The 15,464-nt window shown below is 44.2% G+C and overlaps 1 protein-coding gene across 10 annotated transcripts in view; it reads right to left on the bottom strand.

Annotated features, from left to right (window-relative positions):
* Window positions 1-15,464, bottom strand: part of FRY (FRY microtubule binding protein) — a 426,981-nt gene that overhangs the window by 249,126 nt on the left and 162,391 nt on the right. For 2 of the 10 annotated variants that reach the window (XM_059042183.2, XM_059042184.2), the window contains exon 1: window positions 5,707-6,690. The exons of the other annotated variants lie outside the window; for them this stretch is intronic. In XM_059042183.2, coding sequence (XP_058898166.1) covers window positions 5,707-5,776 — 70 coding nt within the window. In that variant the 5' untranslated portion in view covers window positions 5,777-6,690. Of the gene's footprint in view, window positions 1-5,706; window positions 6,691-15,464 lie in introns of those variants that run through there. 10 annotated transcript variants of the gene reach the window in all.

The raw sequence follows: 15,464 nt of genomic DNA, 5'->3' as shown, positions 1-15,464 counted from the left end.
ATCCAGGTCATTTCTCCTTCTTGCCTACTGCTGTTTGCCTTTCTGACGATTTCGGTTCTTGTTGGCAACTTCTGCAAGCAGTACGCAAAAGTAGGCAAGGAAGTTGAAATTGAATCATTTCGTGTGGCCAGTCTCGTGGGGGGTTTTATGGTGGCGGAAACCAGAGCTATCAGGTAAAATGAGATACCCGAATTACAGACAGATTTCCATAATCCCTGGAAATAGTCTCCCTGTTCTCACTGCTGAAGGTAATTAGGGGTTTGCTACTGTTTCCCCAAAAGAACACAACAGAGCAGAGAAACCCCAACAAGATAAGCGAAGGACAATTCTAAGAGAAGACCATTAAAATATTCCTATTTATTTGAGCTATTTAATTAAGTATTTACATGTACTTTTAAAAATGGGGGTAATCAACATAAAATACTCTACCAGAAGAAATGTACCTTTTTACTATAATCCTGTGTGTGTGTGTGTGTGTGTGTGTGTGTGTGTGTGTGAAATCAAATGACCATAAGGCACAGAACTGGCTGCGTATTACATTAATAATGAGAGTGAAGAGCTGTTAATACTTAGGTCTTTCAAACAGGTCTGTGCTAAGGGGATGGTATTCTCCAGCACCGCGTCTTGAGAGAGATGGCGGGGCAGGGGGCGGTTTCAGAGGTAGACAGGGAAGGAGGAGGCGAAGAATTGAGTGTCGGCCAACAAGAATGAAAGTCCCCGTAAAGCACTAAATTCCCCGAAGTGTTCTTGATCCTTTGCTCATTCTATGGGTAATTTTTTAAAAATGAGATTATCGACTAGATTGGGGGAGGGGTTTATGGCACTTACTGCCATCCTGGCTTTGAGCAAACCACTTAATTCAACTCTCATTTTTTCATTTTTCTCATTTTCATCTGTAAGACGTAGATCATACGTAACCTGGCAGGGTTACTGGAAAGAGTAAAGATAATAAACAGAGAGGTCATATGGCCTCCTTTGCCCAGGGCAGTGCCCGTTTATGCCTAGTGTCCCAGCGTAATTATTAACTTTCACTCTTAAAGGTGTCTCAGTTTGGACAAACAGTGATGTGATCTGCCCTACATATAGTTTACCAAGCATAACATCTGACACAGGGTGGGCCCTCAGGCACTGTGGCAGCTACTGCTCCTCTAGATTCTAGGATTGTTCATGCATTTCAACCAAAAAAAAAAAAAAAAAAGAGCCAAAACAAAAACCAAACAAAAACCCAAAAAACAAAAGCAAATACAAACCTCAAATGTTCCTCCATCATAAACCCAGGACACATCAACTCTTTCTACTTAGAGAGGGCGGGTATCGATCTGGGGTTCCATTTCTCACAACTTTGGCCGAGGTGGCCATGGCTACGGGAACCCGGGTGTAACTCTCTGCTGGGCGTTCCCCACTGTTAGAAGAACGGGGTGGGGGTCCTTGCACTTGAGCTGCACCGCTCTGCTGGACTTAGGCAACTGGGTTAACCTCTGTAGTTTTCTACTTCTTTAAACCAACTCTACAAAACGAACTGAACTAACGTCTTGAGATTTTTCTTAAGGCTTTCTCATAGCATCTTTGCAGTGTCCTGCTGACAAAAACAGGGATCAATGAGTACTGTTCTGCAGTGAATCGGACACGTTTTCAGTCCTTACTTGAACGTGGTTTCTCTTCGTCCCCAGAGCTTACCATATACTAACCAGCACCTCTATGTTGGACAGAAATACTGTCCTTACCGCCATGACTTATCTCACTGCAACGTATCTGAAAAATGCCACATCCAGTTCTTCCAATAAAGCAAGCTTTTCTACAGCACCATGAGTCATTTGACAATGTACAGCAGTCCCTTACAAAACAGGCCAGGGGCTTGTTCAGTTCCCCAGAGCAGTTTGTCAATGCAATTCTCATTCCCTGGAAGCGTTAACAAGCATTCAAAGATTTCTCTCTGTGGGGTAGCAGGGTTTGTCAACATTGTAGGAAAGATACAGACTGTCCCGCCCTGGAAAGATGGAGATGTCGAATGGACCCTGAATGCCCCTTCATCCACTGGGCCCCGTGTTCACTGGCTATTACGGGGTGGATAGAAAGCCAAGGAACGCCGGTGAGAAGTTTCAGATCAGCAGGAGAGCCGAGCCAGCAGCTCTCTGCATCAGTACAAGCCAGCCCTCCTCTCCCGTGAAATAGCTTGGAACTATCTGCTCTCAACGTGTTCTGTAGTAAACCTGGAGGGCCAAGACGACTTTCGACCACTGAGAACACTCCCAGGCCATCCCCCACGCCGCTGGAAGGTATGTACTTAGGGAAGGTAGGCATAGTCCACTAGAAGCTGAGGTGGAAAAAGGGGTAAAGATAAAAAGTAAATCTAGAAAAAAGAATGGCCCAAAGCAGGGGCTGTAGTGAATGTTGACTGTTCATGGAATACTCCAGAGAGGCTGTCAATGTTAAGGTGAAAAATGGTCTAAGTTTGGTTTTAAGTGGGTTTAGGAGAAAGGGAAGCACTGGCATACATTACTATTATTTTAAAATTTATTGAGATTCACAATGTGCCAGATATTGTGCTAAGTACTTAACATCTTAAAGCCTCATCTACTCCTCTGAGGTATTCATTATTGTTGCCTCCATTTTACAGATGAGAAAACTGAGGCAGAGAGTAGTTAATTGATTTTCCAAGGCCTCACAAATGCAGGAATCAGAGATCTGAACCAGGCCTATTTGGTTCTGCAGCTTGTGTGTTCTAGGTGAGGGCGTGCCCGGTTAGGGGGCTGACGTATGGACGGGCATGGACTGGAGAGCAAGTTAGTGAAATGCAGAGGGGGAGCTGATTAACTACGGCTCGAACAGAGAAACAGCAAGAGAGAATACGAACGAGGAATTCAAAGAGGGTCCTGTATGGTGGTCCCCGACACTCGGGGGCAGAGGAGGCTGTGGTATAGTCTTTGAAAAGCTGCCAGAAGCCTCTCCAGGCTCCTCTGGGTCAGGTGAACCAGGAGGAGACCACTGCAATATTCCGGGTTAAATTGAAGAGGGCCCATGGTGGCCATGGCCATGGCCATCAAGAGGGTGCAGCTGTGAGAATCACTGACCAGCTGGGGAAGGCCTGGATAAGAGTGGGGAAGAAGCAACAGGACAGGCGTCCAAGCGGATAAGGAAAGCGGTGAAGTCTACAGAGGACATTTTATTTCCAGACACCAAGGCCGTTTGAATTCCCACCTGCATTAAAATGAAAGGGCAGCCTGGCAGGGCAGGCCAGGGAAGAAGGGAGTGTCAAAATGACCAGTGAGCGAAAAGCTAATACATCTCACCAGGCAATGACTGATATAATTGACTTGCTAATTCTTCAGAGGAGACAAATATATACAAAATTACAATGTGCCATCTAAAAAAAAACACAAAAGATGGAAATCTTAACCTGGAAATACTCACAGAATCATCTTTCCTCTTACTACCACCCTGCAAAGCAGTCAGCCATGGTTATAGAGCTTGTTTTATTGCTTTTTAATTGTTGTACTCTTATAAATAAGCACCACCACATAATTAGAGGCCTGATTCTCCATTCGGGTATGTGGCAGAGGGGGCCTTCCTCACCTCTCAGAACTTGGGATGCTGGGCCCATGGTGCATCCTCTCCGGCCCCGGCGCCCTGAGTAGGCTGAGCGTCCTAAGGCTTCTGTTTTTCACTTTGTCTTCCACGCAGACAAATTCCTTTCTCTTTTTTGCCACTGAAAATATGTAAAACTGAGAGCTATGCTAGTGTTGCAACAAGCTCAAGGAAGCCTAAGCATAAGGTGTATTTCCTCTTCCTCTTTTAAGAAAGGACTGAAAAACATTCTGACCCCCGAAGGCATGTTAGAGAATCACCAAGTTCACTCTTCTGCCAGAAAGAAATTAAGATAGAGGGCAGGTGCTGTGTCTGAGTCACCTTTGTAGCTCCACAGCCTGGCATGTAGTAGGTCTGGAATAAATAACTGCTGAATGAATTGAAAGAATTCAAAACTGTGTCCCAGACACTCTCAAAGTAGAAATGAACAGGCATTTTGAACCATCTCCTGACGTGGAGGGGGGCGGGGAGGGGGGATGGAGAGTTTCAGAAGGGTGGAGAGAATATAGACTTTGTCTAGAGTAATTTGAAAATAGACAAAAGGGGAGAAAGACTTTAAAAGAAATCCCATTGGCCTCAGGATTGTCACAACATCATTTTCTATCTAATGAGGCAATGACAGAAATGGATGGAAGAAAATCATCTGGCCTCAAAGTACTCAAAATGATGATTCAAAACCACACACCGATGTCAAACAGTAAGTCTCTCCAGATATTGGAAAATTGCTCCATAAAGAACCTTGTATGTCCAATTCTTTTCATTAATCAAAGGGTAAACAGACAAAGGAATATTCACCCCTTGAGTGTGAAGTATTACACAAGTAAGGAATCCAAGATAAATGAATGAGGACTGTAACAAAGGAATGCTGTGTTAGGGTGACAGTATTACTCCCAAATGGCTTCCCACTTGTAGCAAAACAGCTTCAGACAAGCCCCAGAGTGGATACAGTGGTGCAAAATGACCTGGAAAAGAAGGTTTCTATGGATATCATTTAGAGATGAATATCCCTGAATACCTTCAGGCTGAAGGTACTTTGGCTCTCTTCTCAAAGCAATTATGGCACAGGTTCTCCTGCCCAGCTTTTGTTTACATAAGAACAATCTTGGCCACAGGTCATTTGTGGAGGAGATAATTAATCGCCAGCTCTTTGAGCACAGGTAGGTTAATTAGTATGCACGGAATACAACGTAAATTTTTTTTTCTTGGAAAATGTTTAAAAATTTCAAACAATTAGGGATCTGTAACACCAGCCGGTCTTTTATCCAAAACAAGTACAAAGGCTGGTTGGTGAAATAAAGAAGACTTTGTTTTTAAACTGTTCAGAAAATACAAGGCATCACTGATCACCTGAAGGCCTCATTTTAATTTGATTCCAGATCCATGATGCCTTAGAGGTTGCCTTTTGGAAAGATCTGACTGCAAAAACCTTTAAGTAGGTCAGAAATGCAACTTCAGAAGCCATAACATTCTGATATCCTAATAAATGATTTTATGGTCAGCACCTCACTTGTTTATGTTTCAGAAAAGCACATTATTGGGACTAAAACAAACGTCAGCATTTTTCCAAAAGTCCAATACGGTACTAGCATATTCTGAACACCAGCCACATGGACAGGGAGAGATCAAATAAATCTGCAAATGCCTCTACAGTCAAAAAAAAAGATGAGTCAGGTTTTGGACTATCAAGTACTTTTTTTTCTTTAGACAATACCCTAATAAAACAATTATGAAGTACTGTGAAACCCTGCCACACCCCTTTGATTAAACCACACTTCACAAAATATTTCGATAAAACCTGAACACATTAAACAAACACCAAGGCAGGAGATGCAGCCTGGAATGCCCCCATCCTGCGCTGGCCAGCGTCTGAAGGGCCATCACACTTGCAAATTTAATCAAACCAAAGCTCCTGTAATTCCACCGCAGCCTTTGCACTTCAGGAAAGCCAGTTCAGTCTCTGACATTTTGATTTTCCTAGCAGATGGAAGCAAAAAAAAAAACAAACAAAAAAAACTTCCTCGGCTCACAAGCCCATGCGTCCAGTTGAGATTTCATTTCTCGGACCTTAGGCAACAGCCAGCAAACAAACAAACAAACAAACGGTTATTTTCTATTACTCACTATTACTCCAGGATTTCAGCAAATATTTGATACTGATCTCAAAGAAGCCGGAATCCTGCTGGCTGGCCATGTCGGCGGCGTACAAAGAGGCTGCTCTTCGGACTGAGCCGGGAGCCGCCGGGGGAGCAGGTACCGGGCGTGGAGATGCGCTTGTCACAGGTTAGTGATGTAAGCGGGGTCAGCAGCCGGGAGGGAGGCTCTGCAGATCTACCTCTGGCGCCGGCAGCAAGTCCTCATTGAAAGGACACGGAGGGGCCGGAGAGAGAGAGAGAGAGAGAGAGAGATGCTCGGCCGCTCCTCCTCCTTCGGGTCCACAACTGGCTCCTTATTTGCTGGGGGCCGATCCCGAGCCCCGAGAGGCGGCGGCGGCCACCGCTTGCATTTCCGAGCTGCTGTAACCAGCCACGCCCGCTGCCTGCCGCCCACAGGTTCGGCCCGGCAGGTACGGGGTCGAGGAAGTCCCCACCTGCCCCGGGAGGGAGGGTCTCTCGGCCGGCCTGCCGGACGCGGCGCAGACAGGCTCCGGCCCCCAAGGCTCCTCCGGGCCGCCGCAGGGCTGAGGGCTGGGCTGGGAGGGCAGCCTCCGCCCCCCCCGGGCTCAACCTGAGCCACTCCTCAGCCCCGACTCCGCTGCGGGAGGGACCTCCCGGCTTCAGCACGGCCGCCGGTGAGCCGCCCGCGGCTGCATCGCTGCGGGTCCCCCGGCGCCTGCCCCCCGAAATCCACACAACCGCGTCGCCGCAGGAAGCCAAGCGGCACCCCTGGATCTGGTCTGCAGCGACGTCTTCTGAAAAGCCCCCTCCGTCCGCCCCGCTGCAGCAGGAAAGCTTGATAACAGGATATCGGCCTGGGCTTTTTCCTCCCCTCCTTTCACGGGCACCGTGGCAACTGCACTTCCCAGAAATGCTGTCATTTTTGAGGGGCACCCGCTCCCCCGCCCCAACGTGTGCGTCCGAAGGGGACGGTACGAACTGCTGAGGCTTGTTTACCGAATGCCAGGCTCCACAATGGATCCTCAAAAGCCTGTCTTTTCTAGGAGCCACCGAGCCCAGGAAAGCTTATTTTTATTTGTTATCAAAAGATAAGAAGCAACGCGTTATATTCCTTGCTGCACAATGGCTTTTTACTCCATGAAATCTTGATATCAGGTGTCCTGATTTCAGTTAGCTTTGTTTCATGTTATTATTTAGCTGGACTAGGCGATTAAACAAGAGAAGTTGAATCTTGACAGGCTACCTTTGAGTAGGTGGGATTTGGCTAAGCGTCTCATCAACCATGAATCCTTCCCCCTCCCCAGGCCAGTTACGACTAACATTTTCCAAAGGCGTTAATAAACTATATGAATAATTATTTCACCCAAAAAGTGAGCACCCCTGCCCCGCTCAAAATCAACACACAGATAGGACTTTCCAGACTAACAGTTCATTTGAGAAATAGTAGGGAAAGAGTACACTTTTTCTAAGACTAAGAATTTTTAAAAATGCAACACTAAAGAGAACTTTTAGGACTATGTCCTGAAATGCTCTAAGACACTATCAATACAATGAGCTTTTCAAACTCCTTACACAAAAGGTAAGCACTCCACCACCAAGATTTCCAACTCCACTCCCAGCACTTTCTTCTCATGAAGTCTCCTCAGATTGACTTCTGTTTCATGAGCGAATTTAGTTCTATCACCTGTACTTTGAATATATGGATTCCAGGTGAAACAGGACCCAAAGGATTTACCAAAATGGCTGTTACATCTGAAAACAAAAATATCCACGCCCACCTTTCTGGTGCCTCCCTCACTGTAGCTGGCAATGAGTGAACAGGGAGGCTGCGGGGTGCCTTGCAGTTAATGAGCACAAAGCCTCTCAAAACTCATCAGAGTTTCCTAGCTTTGAGACCTAGGGCAAGCTATTAACCTTGTTAAGCCTTAGTTTGCTCATCTGTAAAGTGGGGATCCATAGCGGTACTGACCTCATTGAGTTTTGGAAAGATTAAATGACATAACGAATGAAAGGGTTCAGCATACTGTCTTGCATACAGTAAATGCCTAATTAAATTTTAGCTATCTTGATGTTTATGATGAACCCTTAGGGACTCTAGAACTTTTAAATTGAGGTTAAATACATGCTTGTACCATTTAAGCTCTATTACCTTTGAACACCAGTGGTAACTATGGGGACTGCAAGGTGGAGACATTTAAAACAGCTCAATAACCAAACATGCTATTATATACTGTTACTAAAGCAGACAGGGTTCTCTCTGTTGATTTTATAAAAGAGATCTTAAGTGGCTTTTAAAAGTTTTCAATCCTACTGTAAACATATTAATTTGCTGAGAATGTCACTCATATTTGTTATTTCAAAAGGACGCGCTCATAAAATGTTAAACGCTATTTAGAAAATCATGTGTTTAATGGCATCTAGTTTTCCCTGTGAAGAGTGAATCAGCAACTAAGAGCCCAGTTTCTGTCTGTGAGAAGCCGAAATCTTGTCCAGTGTAGGCTTTTTTTTTTTCTTCCCCTCATTCGAGTACCTTTAAAGAGAGCATATATTGTAAAAGGACAGAAAAGGCCTTTTGTTTTGCTGAAAGCCCTGCAAACCAAATAGCATGACACCTGCTGCAAGCTGGGATAAGACATATTTACCCTTTGGTTTCCTCTCTCTCTAGGTGGGTGGGGGAGGCTTATGAAAAATGTAGTCAGAATGGGCACCTGGACGGAGGTATTTAAAATACAAAATAAAATCTGAATTCGTCCCTGGCTTGTTATGAGACTTCAGTTTTCATTTAAGATGAACTAAAACTATTTCAGCTTTCATATCTGTAAAAACGAGGGCCCCTTCCCTTAAGAATCTTAGGAGAACATGAATCTTTAGGCAAGGAATTAGGCAGAGATGTTGGAGGCTGAGAGAAAAGTAGCAGTGATACAGAAAAAGTGGGAGGCCTCAGGAAATGGTATCAAGGTAGGGGTGGGCAGGAGTCGGAAAGTGACCTGAGACAGTGATATCAATTAATGACACCATCTACATTTGCTGAAAAGTAATATTGTCCTGAAAGTCCCTACTTTATCATATTTAAAGGTGCCCATTCTTACCCCAACCCTATGAAGTACTATTAATAGCCCCATTTTACAGATGAGAAAATGGAGGTTTAAAGAGGCATAAAAGAAGACCAAAGGTCAAAGTCACATGGCTGGTAAAATTGAAGTCCAGCAAATTTTAGAGCCTGAGTCATTTATTCTAAATTTTACTTCTTTAACCACCAGCAAGGCCAGAATCACGCTTACCAACCTCTTTAGCGCAAGTCCAGGAAGAGGCGCTAAAACCCTTGTTATCACTCAGAGGAGTGCCGCAGGCCTGGCTTTCCAGGACTACTCACTGCCTTCTCGGCTGGCTTTAGTCTGAAGAAGGAACCATCCCCTGGGGGGCTGTAGCCCTACCTAAAAGGAACCCAGAGAAGAATATGCCACGATTTTTCACATTAATTTGATTCACCGCACAGGTTGTGTTCTGTATAAGGGACGCCTGACCTGGGGTGGGAGTGGGGCGATTAAGGGTGGACATCTAGTCCGAACCCCAGTCTCCAAGCTGTCAACGGGTGGTGATGGGCTGTGTCCACCCTGGTGTGGGACTGCATCTACCCAATACTCAACCCACAGGAAGGGGTGTCTGTTTGTGATCAAGATACCTAACGGGCTGGGGATAGCCTGGGTGGTGCAGCAGGAACTAAGAAAACAAGAGTGTTTCAGGAAGGCAGAGGCCAAGTGGTCACCCAGGTCCCAGGTTGCTGAATGGCCGTGGGATGAGGGTGGTAAAGGGCGCATGGATTGTATCTTACACTCCATGGCATCTACCCACATCCCACCTGGATTCCTATTATAACCATGTGTCCCATGTCCCCCAGAAGAGCTGTGTGTCACTGCGTCGTGTATCCCCCCGCACCTCTTAGCACATGGTAAGACCTCCTGCAAAATACACACAGAGTTGAGTCAGTGAGAGAACAGACTTGCCATGCATGCCTAGTGCTGGCTGTTGCCCGTGACAAAAAAGTGCGACAGAAGTGCAGTCGGTCTGTACTCCAATTCGTATTCAATTTTCCCTTTCTTAGCATTTTTGACAATTTTTTTGGAGACCGAAATGTGTGGTATTAAAAACAAATGTGAAAACAAAGCGAGGCAAACCATCTGGATGCTTGCCAACATGGAGAGCCATTATCTAATGATTTGAAAGCATCTGAGTGAGTTGATTGGGTTAGGACTGGAATCCGCCCCCTTTCCCTGTGGATGGCTGCACGTGGCTACACACATGTAATTATTGTCACAGTGACATGTACATTCATGCACAGAATGTGTGAGGCTGAGGAGAAATGTTTTACCAGCATCCTGAGGAAACAAAGGAAAATTGCTTAATGTCAGAAAAAAAATTCCTGTATCCATTTTTGATCTGGACTTTCAAATTCCAAAACAGCACCAAATATATTACATCCCTACTAGTATATATTGTTCCTTAATGAGAACAGTTCCAAGTCAAATTAAGCACCGCCTGGATTGAGTTAGAAAGACAGCAGCTGAGATCAATGGAGACAATTGTGGAGAAAGGGTTTTGTTTTTTCTTTAAGCAGTAGAATAAGAGGCCTTTTAGAGACAACCTAAAGAACAAATGATTGACGTAAATTACAAGCTGCTATTTTGGTCTATGCATAATTGGGGCTGATCTATCCTATGCTAAGAAATTAGAGAAAAAAATAGGAAGTGATGGCACACACCGTTCATTTCGTAAACACGTAATGCAATCATCATTCCCTTAAAAAAAAAAAATCCAACCCACATATACAAATCTTCACAAAAATAGATTCCACAAGTTTTGAAAACATCTACTCCATTACTATCCACTACAAATAATTCTTTGAAAGGAATTGAAAGACATTTAAATTTTTTGAATGTGACAGAACTTCATTAAAGCATAGCTTGTTGCTGCACAGATTCAGACATTAACAAGGAAAATCATGTCTCCTAAAACTGTTTTCATTAAAAAACAGCAGCAGAACCCATTTTTCTTCCCCTCTCATCTCTCCTGGCCATGACAAAGGAACTGAACGTTGGTCTAGGGCAATGGGAAGCCCTAAAAGATTTAAGCAGGAGGAGAGGAGAGGACAAGCCCGAAGTCCGTCCCCTGGCGCTCTCACGGGGAAGGCCTCCTTCCCTCATAAGCACCCAGGGTGTTTCACAAGTTCAGAGTCAGGTAGAAGGATGCACCTTTACTGAGCCCTTGATGTAAATGCGCTGTAACTGGAGGACCTGTACAGACTGAACAAAGGCGTAGGTCTGCTGGGCACCTGTGGGGTGCCTTTCTACAACTGGCACTGAGACACCAGGACAAGGAATTGGGACTAAAGCGTCCCTTAACTCAGGTCTCCACCCCACCACCTTCCTAACCGGCGAACTGCAAACTGGGCTTCTCCCTCGACGCTGCTCCAGAAAAATGAATGGAGACTTTGAGAGCAACTATTCAAGGGATATTAATTACAAGGGCAGCAATATAGGAGACCAGAGTCTTGAACACCTCGTGGTCTCGGTTTCCTTGTCTGAAAAAGAGCGCTTATCTCACAGGTTCTTTTATAAGAATTAAATGAACACACAGGAAGAGGACAACTGTTAAGTAGCAGATCTACAGCTAGCAATGAACCCACAATACCCAGTGCAAAATGCCCCCTTCACTCCAGGGCCAGATTAGGGAAAGGGGGACAGAGGAACTCTGCTCATCACAGAGGGTCCTCCCGGCCCAGCCACCCACCCCTGCTGGCTACCAGGGGAAGGCTGAAGTTCGCAAAGATAAAAACCTAAACGTGCACGTGCAAAAAAAAAAGAGCGTTATTTAATATTTTAGTGCTTCTAACTTCCGGTGCCCAGGGTAAAGTTCGCAGGGTTCTGGTTGGCTTAGTATCAGCTCAATATTTACCTAATTTATTCTTCCCATTAACCTCTCAAGGTAGGGCCTGCATGTTTGGATATTATTAACCTAGAGCCCAACCCAGGAGATGCTGTGGTTCATATATATTTTGCACGTATAAAGATTTGACCTCAATTTCTGCAGAGTAAATGCAAGGCACACGTAGTATTTAATACTATTCTGACAGACGTGCGTGTAAAGAGAAAATGTGGAAAGGTTTCCTCCACTTAGCTTTATCACAAAGGTACTACTTTCCTACCCTATTTTCATATACCACCAGCAACCTGAAAAATTATTTACACCGAGATACAAACAGCTCCAATATAACTAGCTACAAAAGCTAACAATTAATATATGATTATAAAATATTAAGTCCTTTCTGAAGTAAAAAATGGCATTTGCTTTGCATATTATTTACCAAAAAAGCAGATAATACTTAAAGTAAAAAACAATTCTATTTATCTTAATCATCACTTTCCCCTAACTATTTGCCATCTAAATGAGAACTAAGAAAATATTGGTTCTTCTCCATAGAAATGATCATTTAACAAGCCCAAAAGGAGCATTTTCATAGTTACATTAACATTTTTGAGACGTGGTAGGCTATTTCCATTCTTTAGTGATAAAAATGAAGTACTTTTTAGGGCTAGAGCTAATATTCCCACTAATGGTCCTAATTTCATGCATAAAAATAAATATGAGAGTCTAAGCCATAAGGGTCAGATCAACTGGGCACTGAATGAAACTGGACAAAATTAGAAGTTTTGATTAGTTTTTTTATATACTTACTAGTTAAATTTTACAAACACTAAAATTTGTTTCCTTCTTGTAGGTAGGATCACATGTTTATGGTTACCTACGAACAAAAGTTGAAGGACTGGGAATCAGGAAACTATTGTGCTCCTAATTTTGACCTTGATACTATGACCCCGGACAAGTTACTTTTCTACTGAACGAAGGATGCTGCTTCTTATCACCAAACTGCCTCATCTCTGGGGCAGGCCAGCCTTTGAGTCTCCATACTATTGGGAGGAACCACAGCAGGATGAAAGTAGAACACTGGGCCGTAAATTATTTTATGTAAGTCTTTGGCATTTATTATTTGAATTTTTTGGCAACAGATTCACCTTCTCAACTATGTTTTGATAAAGCTAGTAGTGAAGATATCCAATATAAAGCACACACTGGCTGACTAGTAGGAGAAGTTGACACAGGACCAAAAAATAATTGGGAATTAGAAAGAGATAAATGGATATGAAAATAATGGAGTTGTCTACTGGGAAATTAATGAGCCAACGTCAAAGTGCTTTATTCAGGTTAGAGGAAAACTTAGGAACTATACACCTAGACAACCGTATAGGAACTAGACAACCGTATAGGAACTACACAACCGTATAGGAACTAGACAACCGTATAGGAACTACACAACCGTATAGGAACTACACAACCGTATAGGAACTACACAACCGTATAGGAACTACACAACCGTATAGGAACTACACAACCGTATAGGAACTACACAACTGGACGTATCCTGTAAACCAGGGATAAGCCATAGCTGAAGCCAGATCATCACCACTGAGATTAAGAAGAGTCGAGCTAAGGAATTAAAGCCATATTGAATATCCTTTTGTTCGGAAATAATGCTTTAAAAACAAGTGTCTGCCTCACTGGGCATCACTGACTAAACCTTCAAAATCTTCAAGGTGGCCATCTGTGCTTGGGGTCGTCGTGTGGTTCGGACCCTCTGATTCCTCCTACCTTTAGGAGACTGTGGTCTGAGCCCAGCAACAGCGAATCAGAGAAACACCTACATCGTATGCTTCTTCCAACAGGCACAGTTCAAATGTTGTAGAAAATGTAACTGTGAAGGGGCAAGTATATTTTGGAGGATGGAGAAAATCTTTTGCAAGGCATGTTTTCAGAAAGGGTGGGGAAATCACCACCCTGCTTCGACCAGACAGGCAGTGCTTTGTGTAGGAGGCTGCGGCTGCTAGAAACCGGCTGAATGATGGAAGGGTGCAGCTTAACAGGCCGGTGGGGAGAGCAGTTCCAAATGCTTAGGAGCCAGAAGGGAGAACAATGATCTCTGCAGGCGGTTGGGGTGGGTGAGGTCACCCTACGAAGCCTAGGGAAACAGAGGTGGAAGGTCACGCTCCTGACCCCCGGGGTGTGAGCGGTGGAGAAACCCAAGCTCACAGTCAGCCCCTCTCCCACCAGGCACCGGCCAGTGATGCACTTCTGTGCTTGAGCTAGTCCCTTCTCATCCATAAGATGCACGCGATACGCTACTATCTGCCGTCTACAGAAAGTTGTTCCAGGATCTCAGAGGAGATTCTGTCGATGAAAGGGCTCTGGGTTCCCCGGGCACTAGTGTTAAGACGCTCGGGGCTCCATCAGTTTAAGGATCTGACAAAGGAAAGGGTGGGATGTCCCTCCTCTGCCCTTTCCTCTTAAAGAGACACACTGTCACCTTCCCAGCTACTGAACATAGCCTGCTGGACTTTTAGTTTAGGAACACGCCAGGGTGGTCCAGCTATTTGAGCAGCCGTTTCCAAACTCCAGGAATCTGCTGGTGGTTTGCTTGGGTCTGATCCAAATGCCACTTGAGTCTCTCTGGATAAAGACAGGATGAGTGAGTGGCACCTGTAGTCTGCCTAGGACTCCACCCGACCTCAAAACTTATTTCCATCTTCTTCACTCTCCAGGGGAAATATCCCTTGGAATTTCTCGTATTCTTTTTTTTTTTTTTTTTTTTTTTCGTATTCTTTAAAAAAAGTTCACTTTGTCTATGAATTCTTATATCCTCACCTTTGTATGTCACTCTTATGTATATAATTAAATTTTTTGGTTCATTAAGACAACAAGTAGGAGAATAAGGCAAGGGGGCATGGCTGTGGGGCTTCTGCGGGACTCCTGGGTGAGACACGGGGGCAGGGCATTTCTGAGAGTAAGAAATGTATTAGGAAGAAGGCTCCATCTGGAATGAACATAGCAATACTCTTCTTCCGCTCTCTATCTACCCCTTAGAGACGAGGAAAGGGCCATCGATGGGGATGTGACAGCTAGGACATGGTGGAATAATGATAAAAACAGCAATGAAGACAATTGCCGGTTATGTGGTCAACCCAGGATGGGAGCTCAGGTCTGACACGAGGCCAGTGATGTCCACATATGCAATTAAAAATTTTCTAGTCCATACATTTGTAATAACTGAAAATAAACAGATTCCATTGAATATCTTTGATTTAACCCAATATACCCCCAATATTACCATTTCAACGTGCAGTCAATATAAATGAGTGGGATTTCTTTTGCACTAAATATTTGAAATGTGTTGTGTATTTTACAGCGCGTCCCAGTTTGGACCAGCCACGACAGTTCACGTGCCGAGGAGCTGCAGGCGGCCACTGGCTCTTACTGGGAGGGCAGCTCTAGGGGGTTCTTAACGATTTTAGGCATGAACCCCACTGGCAAAGCCAACGGCTCCTTCTCAGAATGTGTTTACGTGAATGAGACCAAAGACGTGCGATTGTAAGGGAACCAGTTATTTTGACTTAGTGTTTCCATTTCTTCTAAATATATACCCAGGAGCGGAACTGATTGATCATATGGTAGCTCTATCTTAAATTTTTTAAGGAACCTCCATACTGTTTTCCACAGTGGCTGTAACAATTTACATTCCCACCAGCAGCGTATGAGGAGAGGGAACCAGTTATTTTGAAATACAGTTATCAAATTATTTTAAAAACCAGATTTAAAAAAATCAACTCATTTTAAATTATGCTATTGTATGTATGCATTTCTTTAACAATGCACTAA

The sequence above is a fragment of the Kogia breviceps genome, chromosome 16, assembly GCF_026419965.1.
Source record: "Kogia breviceps isolate mKogBre1 chromosome 16, mKogBre1 haplotype 1, whole genome shotgun sequence".
Taxonomy (NCBI): Eukaryota; Metazoa; Chordata; class Mammalia; order Artiodactyla; family Physeteridae; genus Kogia; species Kogia breviceps.
The sequence above is the reverse complement of the archived record's forward strand: the minus strand, read 5'-3'. Positions and strand labels throughout refer to the sequence as shown.